Source organism: Cordyceps militaris (assembly GCF_000225605.1).
Source record: "Cordyceps militaris CM01 unplaced genomic scaffold CCM_S00001, whole genome shotgun sequence".
Taxonomy (NCBI): Eukaryota; Fungi; Ascomycota; class Sordariomycetes; order Hypocreales; family Cordycipitaceae; genus Cordyceps; species Cordyceps militaris.
Genome location: NW_006271969.1, coordinates 1,868,305 through 1,893,348, shown reverse-complemented (window position 1 = coordinate 1,893,348; position 25,044 = coordinate 1,868,305). Strand labels below are relative to the sequence as shown.

The 25,044-nt window shown below is 54.8% G+C and overlaps 7 protein-coding genes across 7 annotated transcripts; 4 read left to right on the top strand and 3 right to left on the bottom strand.

Annotated features, from left to right (window-relative positions):
• Positions 1–505: 505 nt before the first annotated feature.
• CCM_00559 (uncharacterized protein) lies at positions 506–1,247 on the top strand (the record flags this gene model as incomplete). The annotated part of the gene is made up of 2 exons (XM_006665719.1): positions 506–567; positions 1,115–1,247. 2 exons carry the CDS (start codon positions 506–508, stop codon positions 1,245–1,247), a joined length of 195 nt encoding a protein of 64 aa, XP_006665782.1.
• Positions 1,248–1,804: 557 nt separating this feature from the next.
• On the top strand, positions 1,805–3,721 carry CCM_00558 (uncharacterized protein; the record flags this gene model as incomplete). The annotated part of the gene is made up of 5 exons (XM_006665718.1): positions 1,805–2,179; positions 2,410–2,497; positions 2,972–3,034; positions 3,275–3,413; positions 3,490–3,721. The coding sequence occupies 5 exons, from the start codon at positions 1,805–1,807 to the stop codon at positions 3,719–3,721; spliced, it is 897 nt and encodes a 298-aa protein (XP_006665781.1).
• Positions 3,722–5,010: 1,289 nt separating this feature from the next.
• On the top strand, positions 5,011–8,475 carry CCM_00557 (uncharacterized protein; the record flags this gene model as incomplete). The annotated part of the gene is made up of 9 exons (XM_006665717.1): positions 5,011–5,063; positions 5,311–5,815; positions 6,175–6,234; positions 6,509–6,667; positions 6,757–6,796; positions 6,878–7,131; positions 7,214–7,425; positions 7,541–7,732; positions 8,307–8,475. The coding sequence occupies 9 exons, from the start codon at positions 5,011–5,013 to the stop codon at positions 8,473–8,475; spliced, it is 1,644 nt and encodes a 547-aa protein (XP_006665780.1).
• Positions 8,476–10,473: 1,998 nt separating this feature from the next.
• CCM_00556 (beta-glucosidase) lies at positions 10,474–13,246 on the bottom strand (the record flags this gene model as incomplete). Its single annotated transcript, XM_006665716.1, has 5 exons — positions 10,474–11,875; positions 11,949–12,245; positions 12,312–12,415; positions 12,493–13,049; positions 13,099–13,246. 5 exons carry the CDS (start codon positions 13,244–13,246, stop codon positions 10,474–10,476), a joined length of 2,508 nt encoding a protein of 835 aa, XP_006665779.1.
• Positions 13,247–14,619: 1,373 nt separating this feature from the next.
• On the bottom strand, positions 14,620–16,146 carry CCM_00555 (guanine nucleotide-binding protein alpha-2 subunit; the record flags this gene model as incomplete). The annotated part of the gene is made up of 5 exons (XM_006665715.1): positions 14,620–14,964; positions 15,022–15,280; positions 15,345–15,502; positions 15,645–15,829; positions 16,032–16,146. The coding sequence occupies 5 exons, from the start codon at positions 16,144–16,146 to the stop codon at positions 14,620–14,622; spliced, it is 1,062 nt and encodes a 353-aa protein (XP_006665778.1).
• A 5,399-nt stretch (positions 16,147–21,545) lies between these two features.
• On the top strand, positions 21,546–22,975 carry CCM_00554 (spermidine synthase; the record flags this gene model as incomplete). Its single annotated transcript, XM_006665714.1, has 4 exons — positions 21,546–21,660; positions 21,741–22,069; positions 22,107–22,368; positions 22,698–22,975. 4 exons carry the CDS (start codon positions 21,546–21,548, stop codon positions 22,973–22,975), a joined length of 984 nt encoding a protein of 327 aa, XP_006665777.1.
• Positions 22,976–23,186: 211 nt separating this feature from the next.
• Positions 23,187–24,224, bottom strand: CCM_00553 (nitrilase family protein (Nit3); the record flags this gene model as incomplete). Its single annotated transcript, XM_006665713.1, has 1 exon — positions 23,187–24,224. One exon carries the CDS (start codon positions 24,222–24,224, stop codon positions 23,187–23,189), a length of 1,038 nt encoding a protein of 345 aa, XP_006665776.1.
• Between the last annotated feature and the right edge of the window lie 820 nt (positions 24,225–25,044).

The window sequence follows — 25,044 nt, the reverse complement described above, 5'->3', positions numbered from 1 at the left end:
AATTAAACAAGCTGCTTTGGGGAAGCCTTCAGGAGTATGTTGGTACTACGCTTGATGACGGGGTGGCCGAAGAATGGGGGTGGCAATTATCGAAGGACAACATACCAGGAAGCGCAGATGCCCCTTGGCCCGAGCCATGCAGATAGAGAGCCAAGGGCGCGCCGCACCGGGAATCCATGTACCCATTGTCTGGAAACGGACAATCTGTAGGTGTCTTTGTTCCGTCCATCTGCATAATGTCATGTGTGTGATATGCGGGCGAGCTCGATCCGATGGAACAAGCACATATCAGATGAAGGGGGGTGAGGTGAGTTCCGACTGGAAGCTAAACAAGATGTTTGTTTTCGAATGCTTGATTCTTTCTTCTTAACCTCTTTGCTCCTATTGATTGATATACCTTTTTTTTTTTCCGGGCGTGTTTTTTTGGTGGGTGCATAGTGCGCGCGCGTGCGCAAATCTGTCTCATGTCCCGGGCGGTTCTGGGTGGTTTTAGCGCCGATGAAACATGGAGAGATCTAGAAAGAGACAGAGAGAGAGAGAGAGATCTTATTGCCAGAAAACGGGCCGGTCGGTAACGCCAATGAACTCTTTTGCCACTTGACCAGGCACATTATCCACTGAATGAAAAAATGCCCATGTTGCCTCAATCTCGGCATCCTTCGGTCTTATTACGACATTTTTTTTTTCTTCTATTCAAACTCGTTGTTTCCTTTGTTTGCCCGCCGCTGATCAACTATCTTTTTTTTGCACAGACCCGGCTCTCGAAAATCTCACCCATCGCAGGACAGCCCACCCCCCCCCTCTCTATGTATGTCTCTGTTGGGTTCCTTTTTCCAGTTCGACCAAAAAGAAAATGTCTCGACTTTTTCGGGGAACAGCTTCCGGACGCACTTATCGCGGGGGGGCGCGCCAACCAGCTGAAAGTCAGGAATGCTTGGGGGGGGGGGGTACGCCACAGTATTAACGATATTGCGATCCGTTCTTTTTTCGTATAATATTTTTTTGGCTCGTGACTGCAAGGAATGTGCCATCTTCACTTGTGACAGGTAATCAATCACATCTTGACAAAATCTTAAATCGCCATCGCTCGACGCACTACTTTGAACTTAAGCAGCCTAGCCTGGACATCGCGTATTGAGACAGAACCACCCGCTTGCATCTGCTGGAGCCGGTATCAACTTAGCGACACAACCATACATTTGCATTTACTGGAGAAGGCCTTGGTCTTGTCGTATCGCACAACATAATAAAAAAACCGAGACAAAGACAGCCCGGGTAAGAAGAGTGTTGCGAATGCATGAGCAACGACGTTATCCTTTGGGCACCCGCCACCTAGACTCGGGACTTGTTCCGTGTCTGAGATGCTTCTTCCCGTGTACGCGGCGGTAGATTACCAAACGGGGAAAACTATGCACTACGTCCGCATCGCCCACGGAAGAGGGCCAAAAAAGGGGGAGGGGGGACTGAGAGCAAGCGGGCAGACAAACTTTCTTTCAAAGGGCGCCTCTAGTAGTAGCCCCGAGACTCAATAGACCCGCGGCTGCGGGCCCATGAATCCCGATTCAACGGTAACGCCAAGAAGAAGAGGAATTAAACCCTTTTTTTTTTCGTATGACTCGTGGGAATGGAAGGGGAAAAAGGCATAGCGCGTGCATCGACTATTGCGCGATCCGGCGTTGTCGCATATCCCCTTGAACAATGAGGTAATACATACATACACAAGAGGCTGGGGTATCAATCATGTAATTTCCAGTCGTTTGGAAGTGGGGTTTTTTCTTGCTTGTCAGATCGCCGTCGCGGAACAATGGCGCCGGAGACAAACAACCCTTGTTCATGGGCAGATTGGCGAGTTGTGTCCTGGTCTGTGATAAAAAGGCCCAAAACCAACAAGAAGAGGACAAGAGCTTGTTCAAGGTTGTTGCTTCATAGTCTCATTGACACCCCAGCCGGCAAGCTTTTGAACCCCGGTCCGATCTTCCATGCCCCTCTCCAAAGTCAACCCAGCTTTGTTTTTCAACGGCGCAAATCGAGGCGCGCCGCCGCCGCCGCCGCCGGGGCATGGGCCTCGAACTTCCCCGAGGCACGCAGCAAGCCCAAAGTCCCGACGATCACATTTTACGCCCGCAAGAACTTCCATCACAACAAAAAAAAGCCCGATCCCTCCCCCTCTTTTACGGGCGTGAGAACAAGACTGGTCATTTTTTTTTTCTTCTTCGTCTTCGTCTTCGCCTGACGCCCTGTGCAAGCCAACAAAGGGTGCTCCATTTTGGTGTCGCGCAGTGCGGGCGCGCCCCCCCTCTAACTGCAAGGCATTTGCTAGCTTGATGACGAGGCCGCTATTGATTAGGAGGCGGAGGGGGGCTATTGATGACATTCTCTACCCGGGTTCATGTCATCGCAGTGTCACAGACTGTTGGTGGTGGGCCTGGCTTCATCGTTGGAGAAGAGAGAGAGAGAAGCCTCGGATCTCAAGGGGGGGCGGGAACGGGGGAAAAGGGCACGCCCCGACGGTTGTACTTTGGACCCTGAAGCGTTTATTATGACTTGAGAAATGAAGAAAAAATGTGAGCGTTTTTTCGCGTTGACGCAGATGCATCTTGGCGTGTCTCGCTTTCTGGTACCGGGAAAAGTTGTTCTTTGATGCAACTGTTTAACCATCTCATAGTTTTTCGTGATCCCTCACCAAACAAGGACCAGGCCTTGTCCGGATACAAAGCACGGCAACGAGATTTCGATCCATAAAAACCACCCGGGTTTTCTTCTCCTTTCGAATCGGGGGCGCGCGCCATGATTCCTCCTCGCCCCCCCCCCTCTCTCTTCCCCCCTTGGCGGTGACATCTTGAAAGCGCCACAAATGCCGCCGATCGCGGTGACGAGGCATACTTTTCTTTTCTTTTTCTTCTTCTTCTTCGTCCGCAGCACCCCCTCCCCGCGTGCACGGGTCGATGGATCTGACAGCGCACACATGCAGTTAATCTATGTCAGTCGCAGGCGAGTAGGGAGACGGACACGCATGGCATCGGGGAGGGAGGGGGTGTGTGTGGGAGAGTTGCTGAAATACCGCTTGAGAAATCCTAGTACTGCAATACGCCTCACGTTTCTTTTATACCTTCTTTTTGTGCTTTCTTTTTCCTTGTCCCTTGCGACTCTGCAATCTATCGTAGACGGCAGATGGCGTCCCTTCCCTGGTCACCTTTGGGTTAGGCCGGCCGCCAACCCCGGACGGCCCGTCGTCTTCGGAGAGAAAAAAAGAAATGCATGTCATTTGCACCAGTGAACGAAGCCTTCTCCGGCCTTCTCTGGTGCCTCGGCATCGTCCACATTTGCACAAGCAACGAAAACCTCGCAGCCCGCCCTTTCGCAATACCCCCGTCACACAGTTTGAAGTGCCTTTTGCTTTTTGACACCCTCGTGTGTGTCTTGTTCTATCTAGGTTCGGCCATGTCACAAGATGACTTACACACAACTCACACACCCCCCTTTGTAAAGCCCCCCCGTGTGGAACGCGTACAACCCCCAGCAAAAGGCTACCTGCATGATGGATCTCAAATTCTTGTTCACTCGTTCTTGTGAGCGCCGACAACGCAAGCAAGAAAAAAAAAAGGGCGGAACGGGTTGTACAACGAAAACGTCGCCCATCTTAGCAAATAGGACAGCTGGCTCGGGGCTCACCGCTGGCAGAGAGAGATCCGCCCAGAACTCTGTCGCCCGTCTCGTGTAACTGTGATTGATGGGACGGACCATGAGGCAAGTCCGACGGACACACCTGCTGTATACTCCCGATGTCTCTGGCTTCGTCCTTTTTTTGTTCTCTTGTTGCTGCACTAATTAGTGAATCTCTCTCACTACTATTCCACTACCCCCCCCCCCCCCCCCCCACGCCCCTCCTTGGTCGTGTCCTCGCATTGCACTTGGGTGACAAGAAAATAGAACATGTTTTGGGCTCCCGGGCTTTTCGTGTGCCCATGTCACCTGACAAGTCGACCGTTATTCACAAGCGCAAGCCACGCAAAAGACCGCGCCGTTCGGCGGGTGTAATGAGGGAAGGAAGGGGGCGTGTGTATACCAGTTATCCGTATACGTTATTCGTTACGTGTATGGGGTGGACGAGACAGAAGCAGCATCATCAAGGCGCTCACCGGGAGAGAGCAGTTTCCCCCCCCCCAGCCCTCTTGTTGTGAGGCGCGCGCGCGCTCACGCGCTCCACCGGCTGCGACTATCCTATTCCTTCTTCGCCCGACAGATGCCAAAGCGTTCGATGAGCGCCACGCCCGCTGTTTGAAAGCCCTTGGGGATGCAAAGAATGGGCAAGACACCGAGCCCGGATTTGGTTCAACCGGCGCGCCGACCCTTTTTCGCCCAGCCGGATGGCCGCCTGTGCCATGTCGTTAGCCGATCCCGCCTCGAGGACCCTTGTGATTTGATCTTGTTTTACTTTTTTGTCTCGAGCGCCCATTTTTGTTTTGTCCTGGTTCGTTTGTCACAAATTTTTTGTGTATATTCTTTCCGGTCATATCTCAGCCACTCGTAATCTCTTCTCCCTCGTGTCGTCCCTTGTCGTTTGCGGCAACGAAAGGGTGTGAGCGCGATGAACGGCCCGTCGGGTAGATTTAGTGGGGATCGCCGTTGGGCGGCCTGCCCGAGCAAAGTCGTTAAGGCCGCCTGCCGTGTTGCCTGCAAACGGTTACATTCATCATCATCACCACCAACTGCCATCTTTCTTTTTTGTGTTGCCTCTACAAACAGCCACAATCTCTCTCCTGACCCATCGGTTATTCTCATCTCGTTTACAACCTGCACCATGCTGTGTACCGCCTACGCAGCCACCGACTCCGCTCTCGCAGAAGCAATCACACAAGAGCCTGCTGCCCTTCGATCGCCCAAACGCTGAATCGCGCCCAGCTGTGGAGATGGGCGTCGTGAGACATCGAGGTATCAGCGTTTTGTTTTTTTTTTTTCGCAAAGGACAAAGTGCCAATAAAACCGCTGCCCACACAGCGCCATCTGACCATGTCTCAGCTTTTTTCGCTGCGGCCGCCCGATGTTCCGAGACCTGATGGCCTGTCTGTCTGTCGCCTTACCACGCAGCTTTTGCTACCCTTCAGCCAAGCCTTGGAACTACGGCTATTGCTCTCATCCGCGGTATTGGTCTCGCGATGTCGGCTAATAAACACCAATAACCACATGCCTTCGGAAAAGCCCCCTTCCCCCCCCCGCGACGTTGCCTGCAGGTTTGGTTGCCCATGTCAAATATGACAAAAGTCGTCTGGCTGGCTGCAGACAGCAGAAATCTACGGACGCCTTTCCCAGAGTACAAATGACGCCAAGCGTTATGCTACCTATTTCGCGCATTGAGGTGTTTGAGATTGACTTAGATGGCAAGAAAAGTTGCCCTAGACTGCTTTGCACCACAGTGAAAGCTCAGGTGGTTTGTCGTTTGACCCGCTGCGACGGCCTTGTGACTGCTTACATTCCAACTATGCAGGCGCGCGCCGTTCTCCGTTCGGCAATTGCGATGCGGCGTCAAACCCACTCGGTCTGGTCGCTGGAAGAAGCAAATGTTGGCGCTTTTCCTCAGCTCTGTTGGCGAGCCATCTTCAGGCCTGAGGGACGACCAGTGATCTCCCGTAACGAATACCAGTACAACTACCAGTACACTCAACAGAAGCTGGAATTGTTGCCACACAAGAACAACGTCAACCACGCTCGTTTAAGCGAGCGCCGCCAGAATTTTGGCTCGTTTCTAGATCGAACATCTGCCGGGATATACGACATGCCAGCCGCCGCACTTGAGCGATCAGATTTCATTCCAAGCGTTTGACCAAAATGTAAGGGGAAAATGCATGACGCTTTGAACCCCCGTCTGTCCAGCATGTCTTGCATGGATCTTGATCTATGTAGCAGTTTGATAAACTTGTCGCACACGCCCCTGGAGATTCATCTGCTCTGCACTAGCGCCGGCACCAACTCTCTCTGTCTCTGGTGGGCATGACTGGCGCTTTGGCGCATCTCATCCGGATCTCGCTTCCGCTGCAGCTAGTGCCAATCTCTCTCCCAGACATAGGACGTGCTGGCGCAGTCCTAGGTCCCCCTTCTGAAACACTGACAGCCTGAAGACTGATGATCTCACACAATCACTTTACGGTCCGCGTGTCTTATATTACGCCTGTGAAGACTCTGCCATTCCGAAATTCGGTAATCTTGATTTCGCTACCGCTGGTCTCCGACTACCTGGTGAGATGTCTACCAGCAGTTCGCCGAACTATGTCCGGCGCCTATTATGGCGGGTCAAAGACGATCAAACTGATGCATCAGCTGCACGAGTGACCGCTACAGAAATCCACTGCAAGCGTCAGCATAAATTGAACCAGATGTATAGAATCTCCGCAAAGTTCTGAAAGGGGAATCCTGTCAAAGAGCTTATATCGTCCGCTATCTGTCAAGAAGGCGTCTCTGTTCAACAGACCAGGTAATTGTATCCTGCAAGGAATTTGTCACATCTTTACAGCTTGCATATGCCGTGCCTGTAACGCCTCGGCAATGGAAAATTGGTGATGCGACGTATGACTGCGCTGATATACTCGCCCACATTCCGGGATCGTTCAGCTTGGCAGCGGTCAGCAGACTCAGCAAGCAGAATGTCTCAAGACCTCCCCGTTGCAATCTGGTATTGCTACGACAGGGGCGTCAGTATGGTCAAACGCATGCATGAGATGAGGCTTTGGCTCCACCGCTGCTCTGAGTAATGCGAATCAGTGTGGTGAAGGGCTCACGTCCACGCACACCGCTATCAGTGGTGTGACGACAGCCAGCTTCATACATTCTGAGGTCCCTATATTTCTCCGCTGATATTCATCTCATCCGTCCAAGTATTCAGCGGTCCCGACGGGTCTACTGAATAACGGAACGGGAAGACCAACGACGACGGCCCCGGTGCGGACCATGACGCAAAGCCCAGCATACGACACGGGTCTGACATACCCAGCACGACATGATATGAAGTCGCCGTACCACCGTACTGGATACAATACTGCGGAGAACCTGCTGGTACATTTCAGGTCATGCTACCCATATGTCGCCAAGCGCTATGCTATGATTGAGTTGGCCGAGCTACCTGAATCCTGCGTTGGCGTGCGTTGGCCAGTGTGTCACTAGTTTGAGGAATATTGGACGGGTTTGCAGAAGCGTTCTGCCGCTACGATCTCTTGTCTAGGCTCTTAGCCTGATAAACATCTGCCGATGCAACGTTCAGAGACACGACTTTGCGCCGGCTCATTCCAAGCTGCCGGACACACGCCGGAAAAATACCAAACCGGGATGGCGCGATGACTCCAAATACAGCGTCCACTGGCAATGGGGTCCAGCCTGTTCTCCAAAAGGGACGTATTGGGCAGACTCGCGATGTCACACATCCGAGGTTGCAGTGTGAGGCATGGGGTTGTTGACGACGTCGGCCCTCCCTGCCCCGAGGGGTGTGCGGCCAATCTCATCACTCCTCTTGATTGTTCTTCAACACACCCGGCTACAGTTGCATTCACAGATACCCTGTGAGTTCATCTTCTGGAAACCGCGCTACGTGCTTCGACAGCGTTGCGGAGCGGGCAAAGCGGGTTTCTTTTGGCCGGCAGGCAAGAATGGTCCTGAAAAATCGGAATGTCACTGGAGGCAGCAGGGGCAAGGTACCCTGTCGATTGACTACTGATTTTGCTATATTGGCTTTTGAAAAGGGCGTGTCCGTTGGACTGTGACGGACAATATCGGACTAGTGCCGCCGTCACTGAGCGCCTGGCCAGAATGCAGGTAGTTTGTGCCGACGCCGGCGCCAATGTTAATCTACATAGCCCTCAAAACGAACCCGCGTCCCATCTCGTCATATCTCGCTCTCGTTCTCTAAAGCAGGATAGAGTCTTCCTGAAGCCATGAGGGGGCTGCTGGCCACTTACTCCGTACCGTGTAATGATCCTACTCGAACGGGGTTTGTCCATACGAGCCTCCGAATGAGCTGAATCGCAGCTTTTGCTGGAGGTCCTCGAGTTGGTGGGTTTTGGCGAAAACGAACCCCATCTGTACTGACTGACACACGTCTGCCCCCCTCTGGCTGGACGCAACTCGGGTCCGCTGCATTTACGCGAAAGTGGTTTTGTCTCTGGCTAATCAGACGGGTGGCACGCTGTGGTTGTGCCGGGAAAAAAAAAATGCTGGAACATGGTAAAGGGGAGGGTTGCATCGGACCTCTCGCAGCTGTCCATCGCTGTCGATTTCAAAAGAGCCGAGGTGGAATGGGGGGGCTAGTGCTGCTGTATTAGCGGGATCGTCCTCGGAGCTGAAAGCGGCAATTATGTGCGATTCTCAGGCACCGATCATCAACCCCCCCTCCTTCAACTAGCAGAGATTGGTGGTCGAAAGGACGCTTCGGCATTTGCAACAGCGAACATGTCGTCCGCCCGGCAGTCCGGAGTCGCGATGCATGGATGACGAATGTGGCAGGTTTCCGTACATGGGGTATTTTTGGCCCTGGCCTAGTCCGGCACAGCCTCATCTTCTTGTCTACTATCGCCCCCCTCCCGGCTTTCGTTGTCCCCAGCTGTGAGCCTTGCTCTCGACGTCAGAGCCAATCTACCGCGGTCATTTGGGCATCGCTTGTAGGCATTGGCCGATGACAAGCGGGGAATATACTGGTAATCAAAAGAGGGCGTCGACAAGGGGAAGGGAAGGGAAGGAAAGCTCCTTTCCAATGGAAGGAAGTTGACCGCTTCTACTGGAACGGAATTTTGGGATCAACAACCCCCCACACGTTCATTCGACGACGACCGGGGCAGGGGGGGTGTGCCAATCTCGAGTCAGATTTCGTCATTGACAAGATCCGAGCAGTTGGAACAAAGAGCAGGTTTTCTTTCTTCTCTTGGCGAGTCATCCCTTGTCATATCGAAAGGGAAATATCGAAATAAGAGATATGTGCACGTTGGACTATACACCCGTCGCATCTAGATGGTTTTTCTTGCTCGCGTGACCTAGCTGGTGGTGGATACGATACGGTGGTGCTAACATTCGATACGCCTTTTGGTTCCGTCATGGGCTATTCTAGCGTTGGACTTTGACAACCCACAGCGCTATCACTGGGAGAATGGAATAACTTGGACGGTCAAGTGGTTCGGGACTGCAGAGAGCGCTCGCGTGGAAAGCCGGCCGTTCCGGTAAAGCGCAGGTTACGGTGTCCAGCTTCGCCTTGGCTGTCGGTTGAGTCGGCGCACCTACCTCCCTTTTGGAGAACGGAGTACAATACGGGCAGTCCTGTACTTGACTGGCTGGCGTATTGACGTACGCTCTCCATCTAACTACAGCAAGCCGCCGGTCCTGGCTTGGCCTCACGCCCCCCTCCAGCGACATGCGATCTCTGATGGTGGGTTGTGGCTCTTGCATTGGCCGTTGCTCCCGACACTCGTGGCCTCGAGCATCAGATGTTGTGGCTACGGTCCGCCGTCGCTCTCGCCTCGAACGCGAGTAATGGCCGCACATCCACATGTATGGTATTTGTGGACTCTATTATTCCTATCTCTGCGACCCTCGATTACACCGATGGATCTGGATTCAGGCCGCCCTGACCATGCCTCTAGAAGCATTCTTAGTTTTTCCTTCTTCTCCCTTTGTTGTCCACTTTTTTTTCTGCACCGCCGTCCTTTCATCTTGACCTCCATCGGACTCCATCGGAGCGAGTCAGTCAATCGTCTCATCCCTTCTGACAAGGAGAAAAAAAAAGGAAAAGACCCCTCAAGAATGATCCATCGGCGTGGAGCCAAAGAAAGAACAGGACTTTGAGGCTTGACATGGGATGGGGCGATGGACACGACGTCGTAAACGGCTTGGACGAAGCGCCGAGCTGTTATGTAACGAGATTTTATGAGAGGAGTGGCAGAAAGGAGGAGAAGAGGGTAGCGACGGAGCAAAGTGAAGGTCTAGGTTTACGTTAGCTTGGGAAAATGGGGTGCTGTGGTTGAATATGATGGATCTGGTGAGAGGACGTGTTGGTTGCCTGTGGCTGCTGTTGGCTACAGACGTTTGCTTCTCGGCGCGAAACAGAAATAATGCATATGCAGCATTGTGGCTCAGAATCTGAAAAGAGCTTATAAGCATCTTGCTCTTTGAGCGTTGGATCGTAGGGGCTGGGTAACAATCGCTCCAGTATTGATCATGATGGCAGTCGGGCCGGCGCGGCGGCATCGCGACTCTAGGGTAGCAATCAGCAACAATCTTTTGCACGAGCTGTAGGACGCGATATCAAGCCACTCGTATTCCAAGATGCCAAGTTTAGGCGCAGAGCACTGGGTTGTCAATAAACTCGGCGAGCAAACTGCTTTCGTAGCGAGTCTTGGAGGCATGATCCAACCAAGAATGCACTACATTTATAGGAAGATGACGTGTCGGGGAAAAGAATATTCATCATTATCTATTACAACATGTCAGGTATATCATTCTCTAAATCTCCAAAGAGACCTTGAGCGGCAAGTCTCTGCTGCTCGTGCCCAGCGCCAACGTATACGTCCCGCGCCGCAGCTGCCACTGCTGCGTCTCGACGTTCCACGCGCTCAGGTCGCGGCGGGTGAGCGGAAACGACGCCGTCCTCGCCTCCCCCGGCTGCAGGTAGACCTTTTCGTAGCCGCGCAGCTGCTGCCAGGGCGGCGCGTCCTCGCCGGCGGGAGGCATGCCCACGTACAGCTGCACGACCTCGGCGCCGGCGTGCACGCCGCCCGTGTTGCGCACCTCGACCGTGACCACGGCCAGGTTGTCCCAGAGGTCCGCGCGGCCGCCGGGGATCACGGCGCCCGTGGGATACTCGTCCACGGTGGTGGCAGCGGCCCCCGCGACGCGCCGCACCGCAGCGCCCGCCAGGCCAAACGTCGTGTAGCTCAGGCCGAAGCCAAACGGGAAGCGCGGGGCAATGGCCTGCCGGTCAAAGTGGCGGTAGTCGGTGTACACGCCCTCGGAGAAGTTGGACTGCGGGAAGTGGGCGAAGCGGTCGCCAGACGGCGGCGTGCTGCTGGGGCCGGGGGCCGGATAGTCGCTCTGGTTCCGGGCGAGCGTGTAGGGCAGCTTGCCGGACGGGTTGGCGGCGCCGTAGAGCAGCGCGACGAGGGCCGGCCCGGATTGCTCGCCGGGCAGGTGGGCGAGCAGCACGGCGGTGACGTTGTCGTGCTCGATGAAGGCGTCGACGACGCGCGGGCCGGCGTTGTGCAGGACCACAATGGTCTTGGGGCAGCGGTCGGCGACGGCGCGGACGAGGTCGTCCGTGTACGCGTCGTGCAGCGCCGGGCGGTCGTACGCCTCGCAGGCAAACGCGTTGCCAAAGACGATGCACGCGTCCGAGGCCGGGTCCACGACGGGCGCCGCCGAGGCCAGGTCGTGGAAGAGCGCGGTGCCGTCCTGGTACGCGCGCATCTTGAGGGCGTCGAGCGGCGCGAGGGCGTGCGCCGGCGTCGTGGCGCCCGAGCCGCAGCCGGAGAAGAGCGTGCCGTTGATGCCAATGGCCGACACGCGGTCCGCGCGACCGATGGCGCCGGCCACGGCCTCGTTGGCGTCAATGGCTTCCGCGCCGAGCTGCCACTGCAAGAGCTTGATGCCCGGGCCCGGCCCGGAGAGGTCGGGCGACCGCGCCGAGTAGCCAAAGACGGACAGCAGACGCGGCTTGGTCAGCGGGAGCGTGTTTTTGGTGTTTTTGACGAGTACGTGGCCCTCGACGGCGCCGGCGAGCAGGACGGGCTTGGCGGCGGGATCGCGGGCGTCGACAACGGCGTGCGGCTTGGTGACGTCTTTGGGCATGCCGAACCCTGGGTTGGGAAATGCTTGGTCCTGCTTGAAATGGTACCACGGGGTGAGGATTCTACAGATAGGCAAAGAGATGAGCGCGTGTGTTTTTGCAAGAGGCGAGTTTTGCACCGCGAGAGCATCCATACCTGGTGGCCATGTCGTTGACGCGCGACTCGGGCACGGAGCCGTTCCGGACTGCCTCGACGAGCTTGGCGCCCCAAAAGGAGCCCGTGTCGGGCATGGCCATGTCGAGGCCGGCCAGGGCGCCGGCGTAGCCCGTGTGCTGGGCGCCCCAGTCGGACACGACGAAGCCCTGGAAGCCGAGCTCCGTCTTGAGCAGGCCGTTGAGCGTCTTGCTGTTGGCGCAGCCGTACGAGTTGTTGATGCGCTGGTACGAGCACATGATGTTGCCGGTCCCGGCGTGGACGGCATCTTGAAAGGGCCTGGCGCGGGGAGTCAGGCATAATCAGTTCTTCGTTCATCAAATGCTGTTGTTCGGTCTACCATACCAAAGATACAGCTCGTGCATCGTCTTGTCGTCAATGTTGGAGGATACAGACTGAACATCCCCGCTGGGATTTCTGTTGGTCTCTTGCTCATTTGCAATAAAGTGCTTTGATATGAGACTGGTCAGAAATGGTCATTGACCCTTTACTCAACGCAGGGCCAAGGAACAAAAAGGGGGTTTACCTTTGTGCTGGTAATGACGCCCTGACCTTGAATGCCCATGACGGTCTGCGCAGCCAACGAGCCGGACAGGTACGGATCCGCCGCGAAGCCCTCCCAGTTGCGGCCGCTGAGCGTGACGCGCCACGCCGGCCCAACGACCGGCCCAAGGAGCACGTTGACGCCCTTTTTCTTGAACTCGTCGGCCATGGCCGCGGCTCTGCGGGCCGCCAAGTCCTTGTTCCAGCTATTACCCCCCCCGATATCTGTTGTCAGCGTCCCGAGTGCAAAGGATGAAATGTGTGGCTGAAGAAAGGGACGCGCGACGTACCTGGCTCCGACGTGGATGCCGCTCGGAAAGGAGCTCACAAAGTCCGTGCCGCGCAGCCCCTGGCCGGCATCGCCCAGACACATGCCGGGGAAGCCGAGCCGGGAGACGTTGCCGACGTTGCCGGGGCAGCCATTGTCGACGCTGACGCCGTTTGTGAGCCCGACCTTTTCTTCGAGCGTCATCTGGCCGACGAGGGCCTTTGCTTTGGCGTAGGCGTCGGCCCACGCGCTGCCGGTGGCAGCCATGTCCGCTGTGAAGAGAAGAGTTAGCTTTTCGAATTCCCCTTTGCGGGGGGAAACCATGGGGAGACTTGCGGGAGGGATACACGGGCGGCGATTGGCCGTAAAAGTACGTGTCGTCGGTAATGACATTGCTTGCTGTTGCGGCGGCGGCAGCCATGGCCAGGAGGCCAATGGTGGCCGCGCAAAAGGTGCTGGCGGCGACCATCTTCTCTCTGTCCCTTTCTCTAGCGATTCGATAAAGTCAAGGATACTGCGTGATGAAGAGGTCAATAGGAATGACAATGGGCCATGGGGAGGTTGCAGCTTGGAGGACTGTAAACAAGGAAAAGGTGGCAGCCCGCCATATTATCACACATGTGTTGAACGAGTGCCAGCAAAAGTGGCACACAAGTGCTAGTGCTCTAGGAATATACTAGCGGATAGCCTATTTTATAGTGGCCTAATTAGCAACGTCACCGGTAGTTAAAATGAGGACCTATTGAGTAGTAGCAACGGGCTCAGAGCTATTGCACATTTAGACGAGGCACACACACAGGTGCTGGTGCACTAACTATCTTGCCCTATACCATTCAAACAAAGTCTGGGGTGACTGTGCTCCAGAAAAGCTCCCCTTCCTTGAGCTGCCGATGGAAGATCCATTTTGCGGGGAAGGCTGAGAGATTGGAACCGAGATCAAACACCACACTCTATGCAAGCGTGTTGAAATGGTATCGAGTGGCATAAAATTATCATGTCGGCAGATGCCGTGGCTGAAATTATTAACAAGCCATGAACGCTTCTTCTCCAATCTCCAGTTTCACGGCATATATTTATTTGCCTGGCAATCGAACGTCCCGTTGCGTCGGTTCCCGACTCGCTGCTCATCACAAGCCACCCATTGCTAGCTCTCGGCTCATTTTGCACAAGTTTTACGGCGGTATTTTCTTTGCATTACAAGAATTTCCCTAAAAAAACACATGTGTTGTGGCTCTGCTCATCTGTCTTGCATCATGTTGGCAAGAGTCCTGATACTTGAAAAAGAGGAAAAGGGTAGAAAAGGGGAACGATGGGAACACAGAAAAAGCCCCAAACGATAGCATAAAACAACATGATGCCCACCACCAAAAATATCAACAAAAGAAAACCACATCATGAGTGAATATCGCCCGGACAAGAAACAAAAATAGTAACAAGAAAAATAAGGCTTTGCCTCCCAGCTCATGTGTGTCAAAGCAGTCTGGATTCATCCATCTCTGGGTATAACCACAAATTAAATTCCTCCCGCTTTTAGGGGCTGTTGGCGCAGTGCCCCTCAATCCTGTAAGAGTCGCCTTTCGCTCGCCCTGCGCTCAGTGCGGCGCCGGAAAAAGAAATAGCGACGGGGAATCGAAATCACGCAAGTTTTGGAAAAAAAAAGGAAAAAAGACGTAATGAAGGACGTTGTATGCAAGGCCGTGAAAATACCGTAATCATACATGGGAATCATCCAAGAGAGTACTACACCCCAAGCACCAGTCGGCTGGGACCTGGCAAATGAAAGAGAAGCTATTGCCGACAAAAGGTGAATGACAGCAACAGCGGCGACCCCGCGTATCTGCCTTATAGTATTAACTGCTTCAAGTTGCGCTGTATTATCATGTCCTGCACGGAGCCCATGGTAATCTTGAGCAGGTTGGTGTCGGTGGCGTTGGTGAAGTGGCCGTAAATTTCTTTTTCCGGATTGCGGCTCAGGGCCTTGAACTTGTCGAGAAAATACTTGCTGGCGGCCTTGTAGTCGTCCGCCGGGCCGTGGTAGTCGGTGAAGCCGTATTTGCTAATGGGGCTGCGCGGCAGCTTCTCGCGGAAGAGGTCCATCTTGTTGAGGAAGAGAATCATCGACGACCGCGTGAACCAGTGTGAGTTGGCTATCGATTCCCAGAGCATCAGCGCCTCGTTCATTTGGTTCTGCAGCAACGTGTTAGCCCATGCATTGCGTCCATCGTGGTGCGCAGTGCGACATACTCCGTCCTTATCTTCTACTAGACACTGGTCGTACCCGCTAATTGCGACAAGGAACAGCAGGCAATTGACATTTTCAAAGCAGTGAATCCACTTCTTGCGTTCGGATCTTTGGCCACCGACATCAAACATGCGGTATGTTAGTTGACCGAGGTCAAAGATGGTTTCTGTGATTCCCGTGGTCCGTAGTCGCGAGCGCAGGAGATCCTGGTCGTTGGGAACGTAGCCGTCGGCCCAGAGACGGTCAATGTCTTCGACAAAGCTGATGTAGATGAGTATCGGCGCAGGAGACCAAGTATGTGTGTCATTCGACGAGCTTCACTTACTATGCTAGGTTGTCGTGGAGCGCGTATTCGTTGCCTTTGGCAATGGCCCTTTTCACGCCGCTGTCTTGCCACAAGCTCTTGATAGGTTCAAGATATTCCTGGGGTGGCGTTTCTTCAGGGCTTATTTCGTGATCGATGAGGATGCGGGCCATGTATTTCTGCAGTAATCTGTTAGCTATGTGGTTGACTGCAGCGGTTTACGCATGTGACTATCGGTTGTGCGCGCAAGCTGAACCCATTGCAGCAGATGGCGTCATCCAGCAGCGGGAAAGGTGGACGGGAGCTGATGGAGGTACCTACCTCGTTGTCGGGACTGTCGAATTCATAGTGAAGCTCGGACATGGCTTCGTTGATGGTGCGGAAGGACTGTATAATATTGCTGAAGACGACGGGTTTCCAATCGAGTCGTTCGCTTTTGCTGAAGCCTTGGGAGTAGATGAGCTTCATCTGTTTCAGGATGGTCGATTTGCCCGATTCTCCGGCACCTGCGTGTTACACACAGATTAGTTTGCTGCGAGTCAGAAGCCGGACAAGGATGAGAGAGCCTGGTGATGACTCCACATGGCTGCGCCGTGTGCGACACATCCCGAGGGCGGTGCTGACGGTGCGGGATGAAGCCATGAAAGAAAAAGGAGCCGTAGACACGAGGTCGGGGGGCGGCTTGTGTTGCGTGAGCATCGGACTCACCGAGAAGAAGGAGCTTGACCTCCTTAGCCATACGGCGCTCGTCCTGGCGGAGCATGCGGTCGAGTTCGCGGGAGCGAGCCTCGCCGGTGTCGCTTTTGCGACTGCTGAAGCACATTTCGGAGAGGCGCAGGAAAGAACAGACACGTCCACAGCCGAGGCGGCTACAGCATCTACCGGTAGGATTCGAAGGGGGCGCCAGTTTCGCGGATGGTGCGGGCGAGCTTGGGGAGGATCGAGGGCTGCGGGGTCCGTTGACGAGGACGGCAGTGAAGGACGAGGCCGAGACCAAGGGGTGCTAGAGGGATAGATAGGACGGGATCGAGCGAGAGTGTGCGACGAGGCTGCGCTAATGGAGCAGATGTGGTGCGGGATGACGTTTGCGGGAGGGAGCGACGAGAGCGGCGCGGCGGTTGAGGCTATCGAAGTCGGGGAGTCGGAGAGCTCGAATGAGGAAGAAGAAAGCTCGGACGAGTGGGAGGGAAGCGCGACTCGGGTGATTGTGGTGCGTGACAGGCGAACGGTTGCAGCAGAGTACGGATAGAGATACAGGCCAGGGAGAGCGGGCTGGTTGATGGCAAGGTTTCCTCTGACCGGGGGGCCGCGATGTGTCTTGAACCTTTTTTTGGGCTGCCGCTTTTCTTGGAGGGTGTTTGAGGCCAATGACAGACAACAGGACCATTCGGATTACAGCCAAGAGATGAAAAGAACCGAAATTGGGTCCAGAAGGAAGAAGAGAATAGAAATGAGATATCAGAAAGAGAAAAAGTTGAAGAAAAGAAGAGGGTAACTCGAAAGTGGACGAGGGGAGCTGGGTCAGCCAGCTCTTGCCGATGCCAGGCAAGGTACCTTAATAATTAGGAGTTGGGCAGAATGGCCTGTCTCGTCGAGGTTCAAGGGCCAGCTGCCAGTCTGCTTTCCGTCTAGCGTGGTAATCGTGGGCAGAGGAGCGGGGGGGCGGCCTCGAGCAAAGTAGCATTTGCTACGGAGCGCAATATACAGGGACGAGTGGAGATGGAGGAATAGTTAGCTAGCTACGGATTCGTTGGCTAGAGAAAGTATGTTGAAGAAAATGTACAAGACGTCTTCATTTTCTGGATATATTCGCAGTTGCAATTGGGCAAAGGAACAGGAGCAAGAGGACAGAGCTGGTAGGTACATGGCTGATGGGGGGGCGCTGCCAAACCTTGGACTCTTTCCCGAGGCCCGCCAAAATACACTGTGCCCATACGCTAAATCCCAGGAAAAAGAAAAGAAAAAGAAAGGGACATGAACCTACCATCTTTGTGTGCCGGGTTTTTCTGGGTCTCGGCCGGCTTAACTATAGGTTTACTAGTTGTTCTACTCCGTATATAGACTCGAGACGCGTTATTATAACATCTAGCAGGGGCAGGACGGGAAAGACGACAGTGGGCAGGGGCTAGAGGAATTCTGGTAGCAGTACCAATTACAGGCTGCCCATCGCCTGTAATTTGTAGATTCTTCAGTAATACAAGCAAGCTCAATGCTGTAATCCTGTCAACGAGCAATTCCTGCCGTGTTTGAAACATGATTATGCATTCCTACGAATACACCACCCATCATCATCATGACCAATTTAGCCATCCTTTCAGGTACAATAGTTTGCCACAGATCCTCCATGCAGCCCCCAACTCAAACTGCAGCCCGCCCAAGTCAATGCGTCGGGAGCAACCGTCCAGGCGCCTTTTTTACCTAAAACCTGCCACGGCCGTGCCAGCTCGTGCTCCCCAGCCGCTAATAAGTTAGTAACGCCAAAGCCATCAAAGACGGGACGACGTGCTAGAAAACCCGTCTGAGCATCCTCGGCACCAGACTTTATTGAGTAATCCGGGATACTACCTAATACCTGCCTACCTAGGTATGTCTACCTACCTGGGTAGTGCGCCCATACGAGACCGCCTAGTTACGCCGTCAATGAGGGACTAGGTAATAACCAATGATAAACTTGGCCTTGTGCTGCAACAAACGGACGTCCACTGTACAAAGACTGCCCCTCGCTTCACTGACTGCGCGCTGCATCCATCTTTAATCTCTAGTCTGCACGCAATCTTGGCCTTTTCACCAACTCATTAACTACAACTACCGACACGGACTCCCTCTCCTGCTACGCGCGGCTGCCCCTCCTCATCAGCCCTGCTCGCCTCAAACAGACTCTTACTCCGCACCACCCACTTTGCTTCATACTAATGAATACCATTGCTTATCATAGTCCGGATACACAGCTTGACCCCTCAAAGCAGCCGCTCCCTTTATTATTACGGAGTAACTCTTTGCTTTCCGATTCGCGACCTTGTTCCTGCTCTACCCCCTTTGATACACTATTCGACACTCCACTCCAGCTGTCAATTGTTCCGTGTACAGGCGATGAACAACGCATCATTGACACCACCACCTACAGAGTACATGGCTTTGATGAACTCTGAATACAGCCCGAACACTACAAACATTCGGTATTGTCGGCCCTCCTCATCTCAGCTTCTGTTTGTACAGCTGAGTGCCGACTGCCATCTGAGCACAGCTACTCCAAGGCCTTCTTCAGCCGCCTAGCGAATTATTACAAAGTACCTACTAGTACTGATAGTTAACAATTCTCCACCACCACCATGGCCTGCTTCTCGCTTCTCGCAAGTCCTTGCCTCGCCCGGGCGGCGCTGTTTATATTTACACCACCCTCACGTCCAGCCATTGTCCGCATGCCAGCCAGCGCCTATGTCTCTGAACGCGACGTATTGGTAGCATGGAGCGCCTCCAAGCAATTCAATAACCAACCCCAGATGGGCCTGCATATAAGGGTTGCATGCCACTTGTGATTACGGGCGCCGCCACAGCGCCATGTGTTCATCATATTCATAACTAGGACCGGCCACCGCCCTAGACGTCTTTCTTTAGTTACTGCAGCCCTAATAAGTTATTATTCGACCTTTGGCCAATGCCGCAGAACCTGATGGACGCCCCGCCACGGAAGCCAAGCCCCTGCTACGCGCTGCATGATTTGGCAAGCCACAGCTGAGTCTCAATCCATTTCACTTTTTTGGCAGAAGGGCATCGCTCCAGCCCGCAACTATTTTGCTGACTGTGGGCGGTCCGCTCTCTCCTGACCCGGACATGTTAGGGAAGCGTGCATATCTACTCACTGCCTGCTGCTTCTATAACTATTCGCTACCCGTCTGTCTAGAGGCCATGGCCACAACCCCAGTTTCCTTGTACGTACAGTAGTGACATCTCTCTTCCGCCCCAGACCCGTGGTGGCTTGGAGACTTTTGGTCACGCTAAAACGGCAAGATGTGGTGCCTGTGGATCCAAACCAGCATGGAAACAAGGATAGGGGAGACAACTACATAGATAGGTAGGTACATAACTAGTTAGTTGGCGGCGCATGCAAACATACAGCTAACTAGATGACTACATAGGTAGTTGACTGGTTACTGGCACGGATACAGAAATGCTGCAATGTGAAAGAGGGCGCTGGCCGTGCCCACATCCCCGTCGAGACCACGCGCATAGGAACGACATTGTCTGGTCGATCCAACAGGCCTGAACGCATCTTGGCTGCAAACTGGTCGTTCATCAGTTACGAGTGCACGGCCTTTCGACCCAACTACGCCGTCGTGCATGGCGCCATAACGTACCATCTTTTTGCATGCTATCCGTACTACTGCATAACACTGGTAACCTGTCAGATCTGACAGACCTGCCATGCCATGCCTACGTTGATTCGCGCTACCCCTGAGGCAGCTTTGGTTGAGACCCGGCTGGCTGGCCAATGTTTTGAAAGCCGTCAATTCGTATTCTAAGCCGCCACACCAGCGTCGTCTTTGTTCCTGTTGTGAAACCAGTTGCTGACTGAGGACGATTAGTCTTGACTGTACTGGGAAAAGCTGCCGTGGTTAGCGTTTCCACATCTTCACGCTAACTAGCATGAGGTTCTCGCAAGGGTAAACGTAACAGCGTGAACTAGTTAGGTAGTCGGGAAGGCAGATTGATTTCTCAGCCAAGAGCGGCTGTTCTAGTTTCGGCATGTCACACCAACATGGTTAGGATACGCCTGCTCCCGAGTCCCTCTGAACTTGCCCTGTTCCCATGCAGGGTTTACCTATAACCAATATTGTCTTACCCTCTTCGACGCCTATGCGAGACATTGCGGCAGAAGCTGGGCGACATTCACAGTCTGGGCAGTCCTATTGGACTCCACTTCCCCTGCAGTAGCTGACCATCGATCACTTGCTTGGGAAGAGGTCCGAGTCCGAGTACAAGAGACGTTTTGTTCATATGTAAAATGCTACAAATCACTGATAACTAGATTCAGAGGCCTACATAGAATGGGCATCGCTAGCGACTGCGGCTCAAATCTCAACCACGACAGGGAAGACAATCGCACCGAGGCAGATTGTGGCCGCTAGCTCCCGTCATTATCGACCTTGCCTACTTTGTCCCGAGACATATCTTTTCTTTGAAAGCGCATAGCGACGCTTAGCAACCGCGTCGCCTTGACTGTTGAGCTGCGATTGTAAGAAATCTCTACAGATCCAAGGGCGTGACGGCGAATCTGTACCTGGGTGACTAGTTAGCGAAGCCGGGCTTGGCGCTCCGGTCCGGGCCAAACTGCTCGGGGTGTGCATGATTCCGCGCGGTGAAAGTATAAACATCCTGTAATACGTTGCAAACCGCGTTCTCCACGCGCCCTCCCACGATGCGATCTCATCTGCTCCCACCGATCTGCAGTGCGGATGTTGCAGTAAGGGTTGGATCGGCTACGCAACCCTGATATGTAGATGAAGCTGACTGCAGCAACGATCCCTGCCAAACTCGAAGACAGTCTTGGGTTGTTGACCCGGAGAACAGAGACAGCAGGAGGAAAGATACTTGTTCTCACGTTCTGTTTTCAACTCGCCCGGTTCGTCTTCCGATTGGCCATCGGCATGGCTGCGCGCATGCAGCTACAAGGTCTGCTCTACCAGGCCGCATGGCATCGGGCCACGCATGAATCAAGCGGATATTATCTGCTCTGCTGCAACCGCTTCGAGCACATGGTGAGGAATTGGGCTTGGGGGCCGGACCGTCGGTGCATGGCAGGAGAAGAACGGCAGCTCAAAGGATGCTCCAGCGTATGACCGGAGTACAGGTAGCTCTTGACTTCTGACAAGTCCGGGAAAGAAGACTCCATTGGCATAAATCTCTTGAAATTTCCTGATTTGGGCAATATTCTTCACATCGTTCCGCGGGCTCCCGTGGATTGGGATGTTGCCCCGCCGAATGACGGGCGGTCCCAAATTTTTTTCTTATCCTGCCTGCGACTCAAATTTTCCCCATTCTACCTACCCCGCCAAACCGTCATTGGGCCTCTGTTACAGCACCAGCACGGCTTGCATGAGGAAAACTTTTGCAGCTCGACCTTGGACGCGCCATTTCCCAATTCCTGATCCTTCACCATCACGTCTTCACTCCAATCGTTTACATCTATCTTGGTCCATTTCCGCCTCTATACACACATACAAGATGTCTGAGATTACTCACCCTACCATTAAGGGTACGTTTTGCTGGCTTTGTCTTGAAGCGGCTGCAACCCCGCCATTGCTACCCCTCCTCATTGGGAGAAGCGAGGGGCGCAAAGGTGAAGCTATCGCAGCGCTGCTAAAAAACAAAAACAAAACACATTGAAATAATCGAATTGTTCCTCACTAACGTGCACAGATGGCTGGTTCCGCGAGATCTCCCACATGTGGCCCGGCCAGGCCATGACCCTCAAGGTCGAGAAGGTGCTGCACCACGAAAAGTCCAAGTACCAGGACGTGCTCGTCTTCAAGTCGACCGACTACGGCCATGTCCTCGTCCTCGACAACGTCATCCAGTGCACCGAACGTGACGAGTTCTCCTACCAGGAGATGATTACCCACCTCGCCATGAACTCGCACCCCAACCCCAAGAAGGTGCTCGTCATTGGCGGCGGCGACGGCGGCGTCCTCCGTGAGGTTGTCAAGCACGACTGTGTCGAGGAGGCCATTCTCTGCGACATTGACGAGGTATATCTTCTTATATTCCATATTATGGACCCGATAGCTGACACCCAGTCCCAACCAGGCCGTCCCCCGCGTCTCCAAGCAGTTCCTGCCCGAGATGGCCACTGGCCTCACCCACGCCAAGAGCACCGTCCACATTGGCGACGGCTTCAAGTTCCTCGATGACTACAAGAACACCTTTGATGTCATCATCACCGACTCCTCCGACCCCGACGGCCCCGCCGAGAGCCTCTTCCAGAAGCCCTACTTCCAGCTCCTCCACGACGCCCTCCGCGAGGGCGGTGTCATCACTACCCAAGGTTGTATGTTTTATTTATCTCAGTGGAAAAGGTCGCGGCGCGCGCTCTTGATGATGGACAGGCGAGAAAATGATGAGGTTCCTTTCTCATCTGAGAGCTTTGACTCTCCTCAATGGCTGCTGGCTGGCTGCGTTGCGTTGCCCGGCTTGCTGCTCGTCCCCTGCTCCTAGAGGCGCCCACCTGTGAGCGAGTGCTCAACCTTTCCAGACCCGAATTGCCGCCCGGTAGTGCCGCCGCGACAGTGACCTTGAGTTTTCTTAGAAACTGTTATTTTTGATTATTTACCTCCATTGCTCACGCCGACTGTCGCTAACCCGTCTTGTCTATTACAGCTGAGAACCAGTGGCTTCATCTCGCCCTCATCACCCAGCTTAAGAAGGACTGCAAGGAAATCTTCCCCGTGGTCGAGTACGCCTACACTACCATCCCCACCTACCCCTCGGGACAGATTGGCTTCATGGTCTGCAGCAAGGACGCCTCCCGCGACGTCAAGGTGCCCGTTCGCTCCTGGACCCCAGCCGAGGAGGAGGCCAAGTGCCGCTACTACAACGCCGAGATCCACAAGGCCAGCTTTGTCCTGCCCAACTTTGCCAAGAAGGCCCTACAATAAATGTGGTCTTTTGGTCATGGAGGAAGCGCTGGTGAAAATGAAGTGATGCAATAAAATATATATTCAGAATGATCAGGGCGTTTGGTCCTTGAGTCATGAGACAATAAACCACGATTCAAAATGTACTGTTTTACACTCGTGTATGAAGTCCCTGTAGTCAATTTCCCCCTGTTCAATATGCCTTCTATTTCTAGAAAGCATCGCCTAGCTTTTACTGCTTTCCCTGGGCCACATCCGGATAGACGTCAAACCGTCTCTGCGTGCGCAGCGGGATGTTCCTACGGGCCTCTTCAATCTCATCACTGACCAGCTCGGCGCTGATGACGGCCTCGTGCTCCTGCGCCTCGGCGAGCACCTTTGCCATGGGGCTAACGACCATGGAGTGGCCCCAGGCATGGTAACCGGCGCTCATGTCGCGGGCCGGGCTGCACATGGCGACGTAAATCTGGTTGTCCACGGCGCGGCCGCGCGCCAGCAGCTCCCAGTGCAGCGCGCCGGTCGTGAGGTTGAACGCGCCGGGGTATATGAGCGCGAACGCGCCCCTCCTGGCCGCTATGGTGGCGAGCTCCGGGAAGCGCACGTCGTAGCAAATGGCGACGGCAACGGTGCCGTACCCAGGCAGGGCCACGAGCGTGAGGGCGTCGCCGGCCGTCAGCACCTCGGACTCCTTGAAGGTGATCTTGCCGGGGATGTCAATGTCGAAGAGGTGGACCTTGCGGTGGGCGGCGAGCAGCGCGCCGTCGGGGCCGAAGACGAGGCTCGTGTTGTAGTGGCGGCCCGTGGCCGGGTCGAGCTCGGGGATGGAGCCGCCGACGAGGAAGACGGCGCTGTCGCGGGCCATGGCGGCCAGGGCGTGGAAGGACGGGGCGCGGTCCGGCGCCGGCGGCGACGGCTGCAGCACCTCGGCGTACGTCGGGAAGAAGCCGGTGCCGTACGGCGAGTTGAAGCACTCGGGGAGCACGACAATCTTGGCGCCCGTCGACGCCGCCGCGTGCGCGACCTGCGACGCCGCGTGCGCGAGGTTGGCGGCCTTGTCCGCGCCCGACGCCAGCTGCACGCACGCAATCGTGACGCGCGGCACCTGCAGCACCGGACTAGGCGTGTACGAGGCGGCCATGGCGCGCGCGGCAACGGTGGAAAACGGCGAGCGAGGGACGGCGGCGGCGGGGATTCGTCGGGCGGCGCGGTACGAGCAAATTAGGCCGGGCTTGGGGGAGGACGCGAGGCAGCGCAGGACCAGTTTGCTCATGCTCAGACTCTCTAGTCGTGGGAGGGAAAGAGAGAGAGAGAGGTGTTTGGTTGGAAAACGGCGGGGGTGAGAGGAGCAAGCGTTGGGTGGAGAGGGGTTTCTCCAATTCTTTTTTCTTTGGCGCCGGCCGTGGCTCGGAGGAAAGTGGGGGGGCGTCGGGGGCGGCCGGTCAGCCGTGGGGGTCCGTATTGGTAAAGAGGTAACGAGTTTCTCCATTGACCGTTCTTCCATGTAGTTTGTCTACCTAGTTGGGCATATTCGCGTTTAGGGGGTGCGTGCGCGTCGCTAAAGAGGCCTCGATGACGAACTCGGCAAGTTGTAAGTGAGGAACCCTTTTGCGGGACATTGCATTGCCAACAAAGACAACGGGGGGGGGGGGCAGCGAGGTACGATTTCAAAGCACGGCATCGACCCCCGGGACCCGGCGGCGGCGGCCAAGATGCACACGCTGCCGGCGGGCAAAGGGTTCCTTGACCGGGAGGTCCGTCCTTTTGTATAAGCCAGGACAGAAAAGCGTTGCCCATTGGGTTCGTTCGGTACGAATGAGTCGGACAGAGCGGCCCTAGCAATATAGCAAGAGGCAGCCAGTGCGGAGCGCCAAGACAACCCGACCAACCCGTTTCTCTTCCGAAATGTGCCTATTGCGACTGCACGCATAATTCGCACGTCGCGGTTGGGACGATGAGGCAATGCCGCCAAGCAAAACGGTGGTGGATTCGGGGTTACGGAGCGTCCCGAAGGCCTGATACCACCACGGCCCGGCACGAGAAAGTGTTTCTCCGTGATGATATGCCAGTCCCGTGTCTCTTTGATGGGGCAT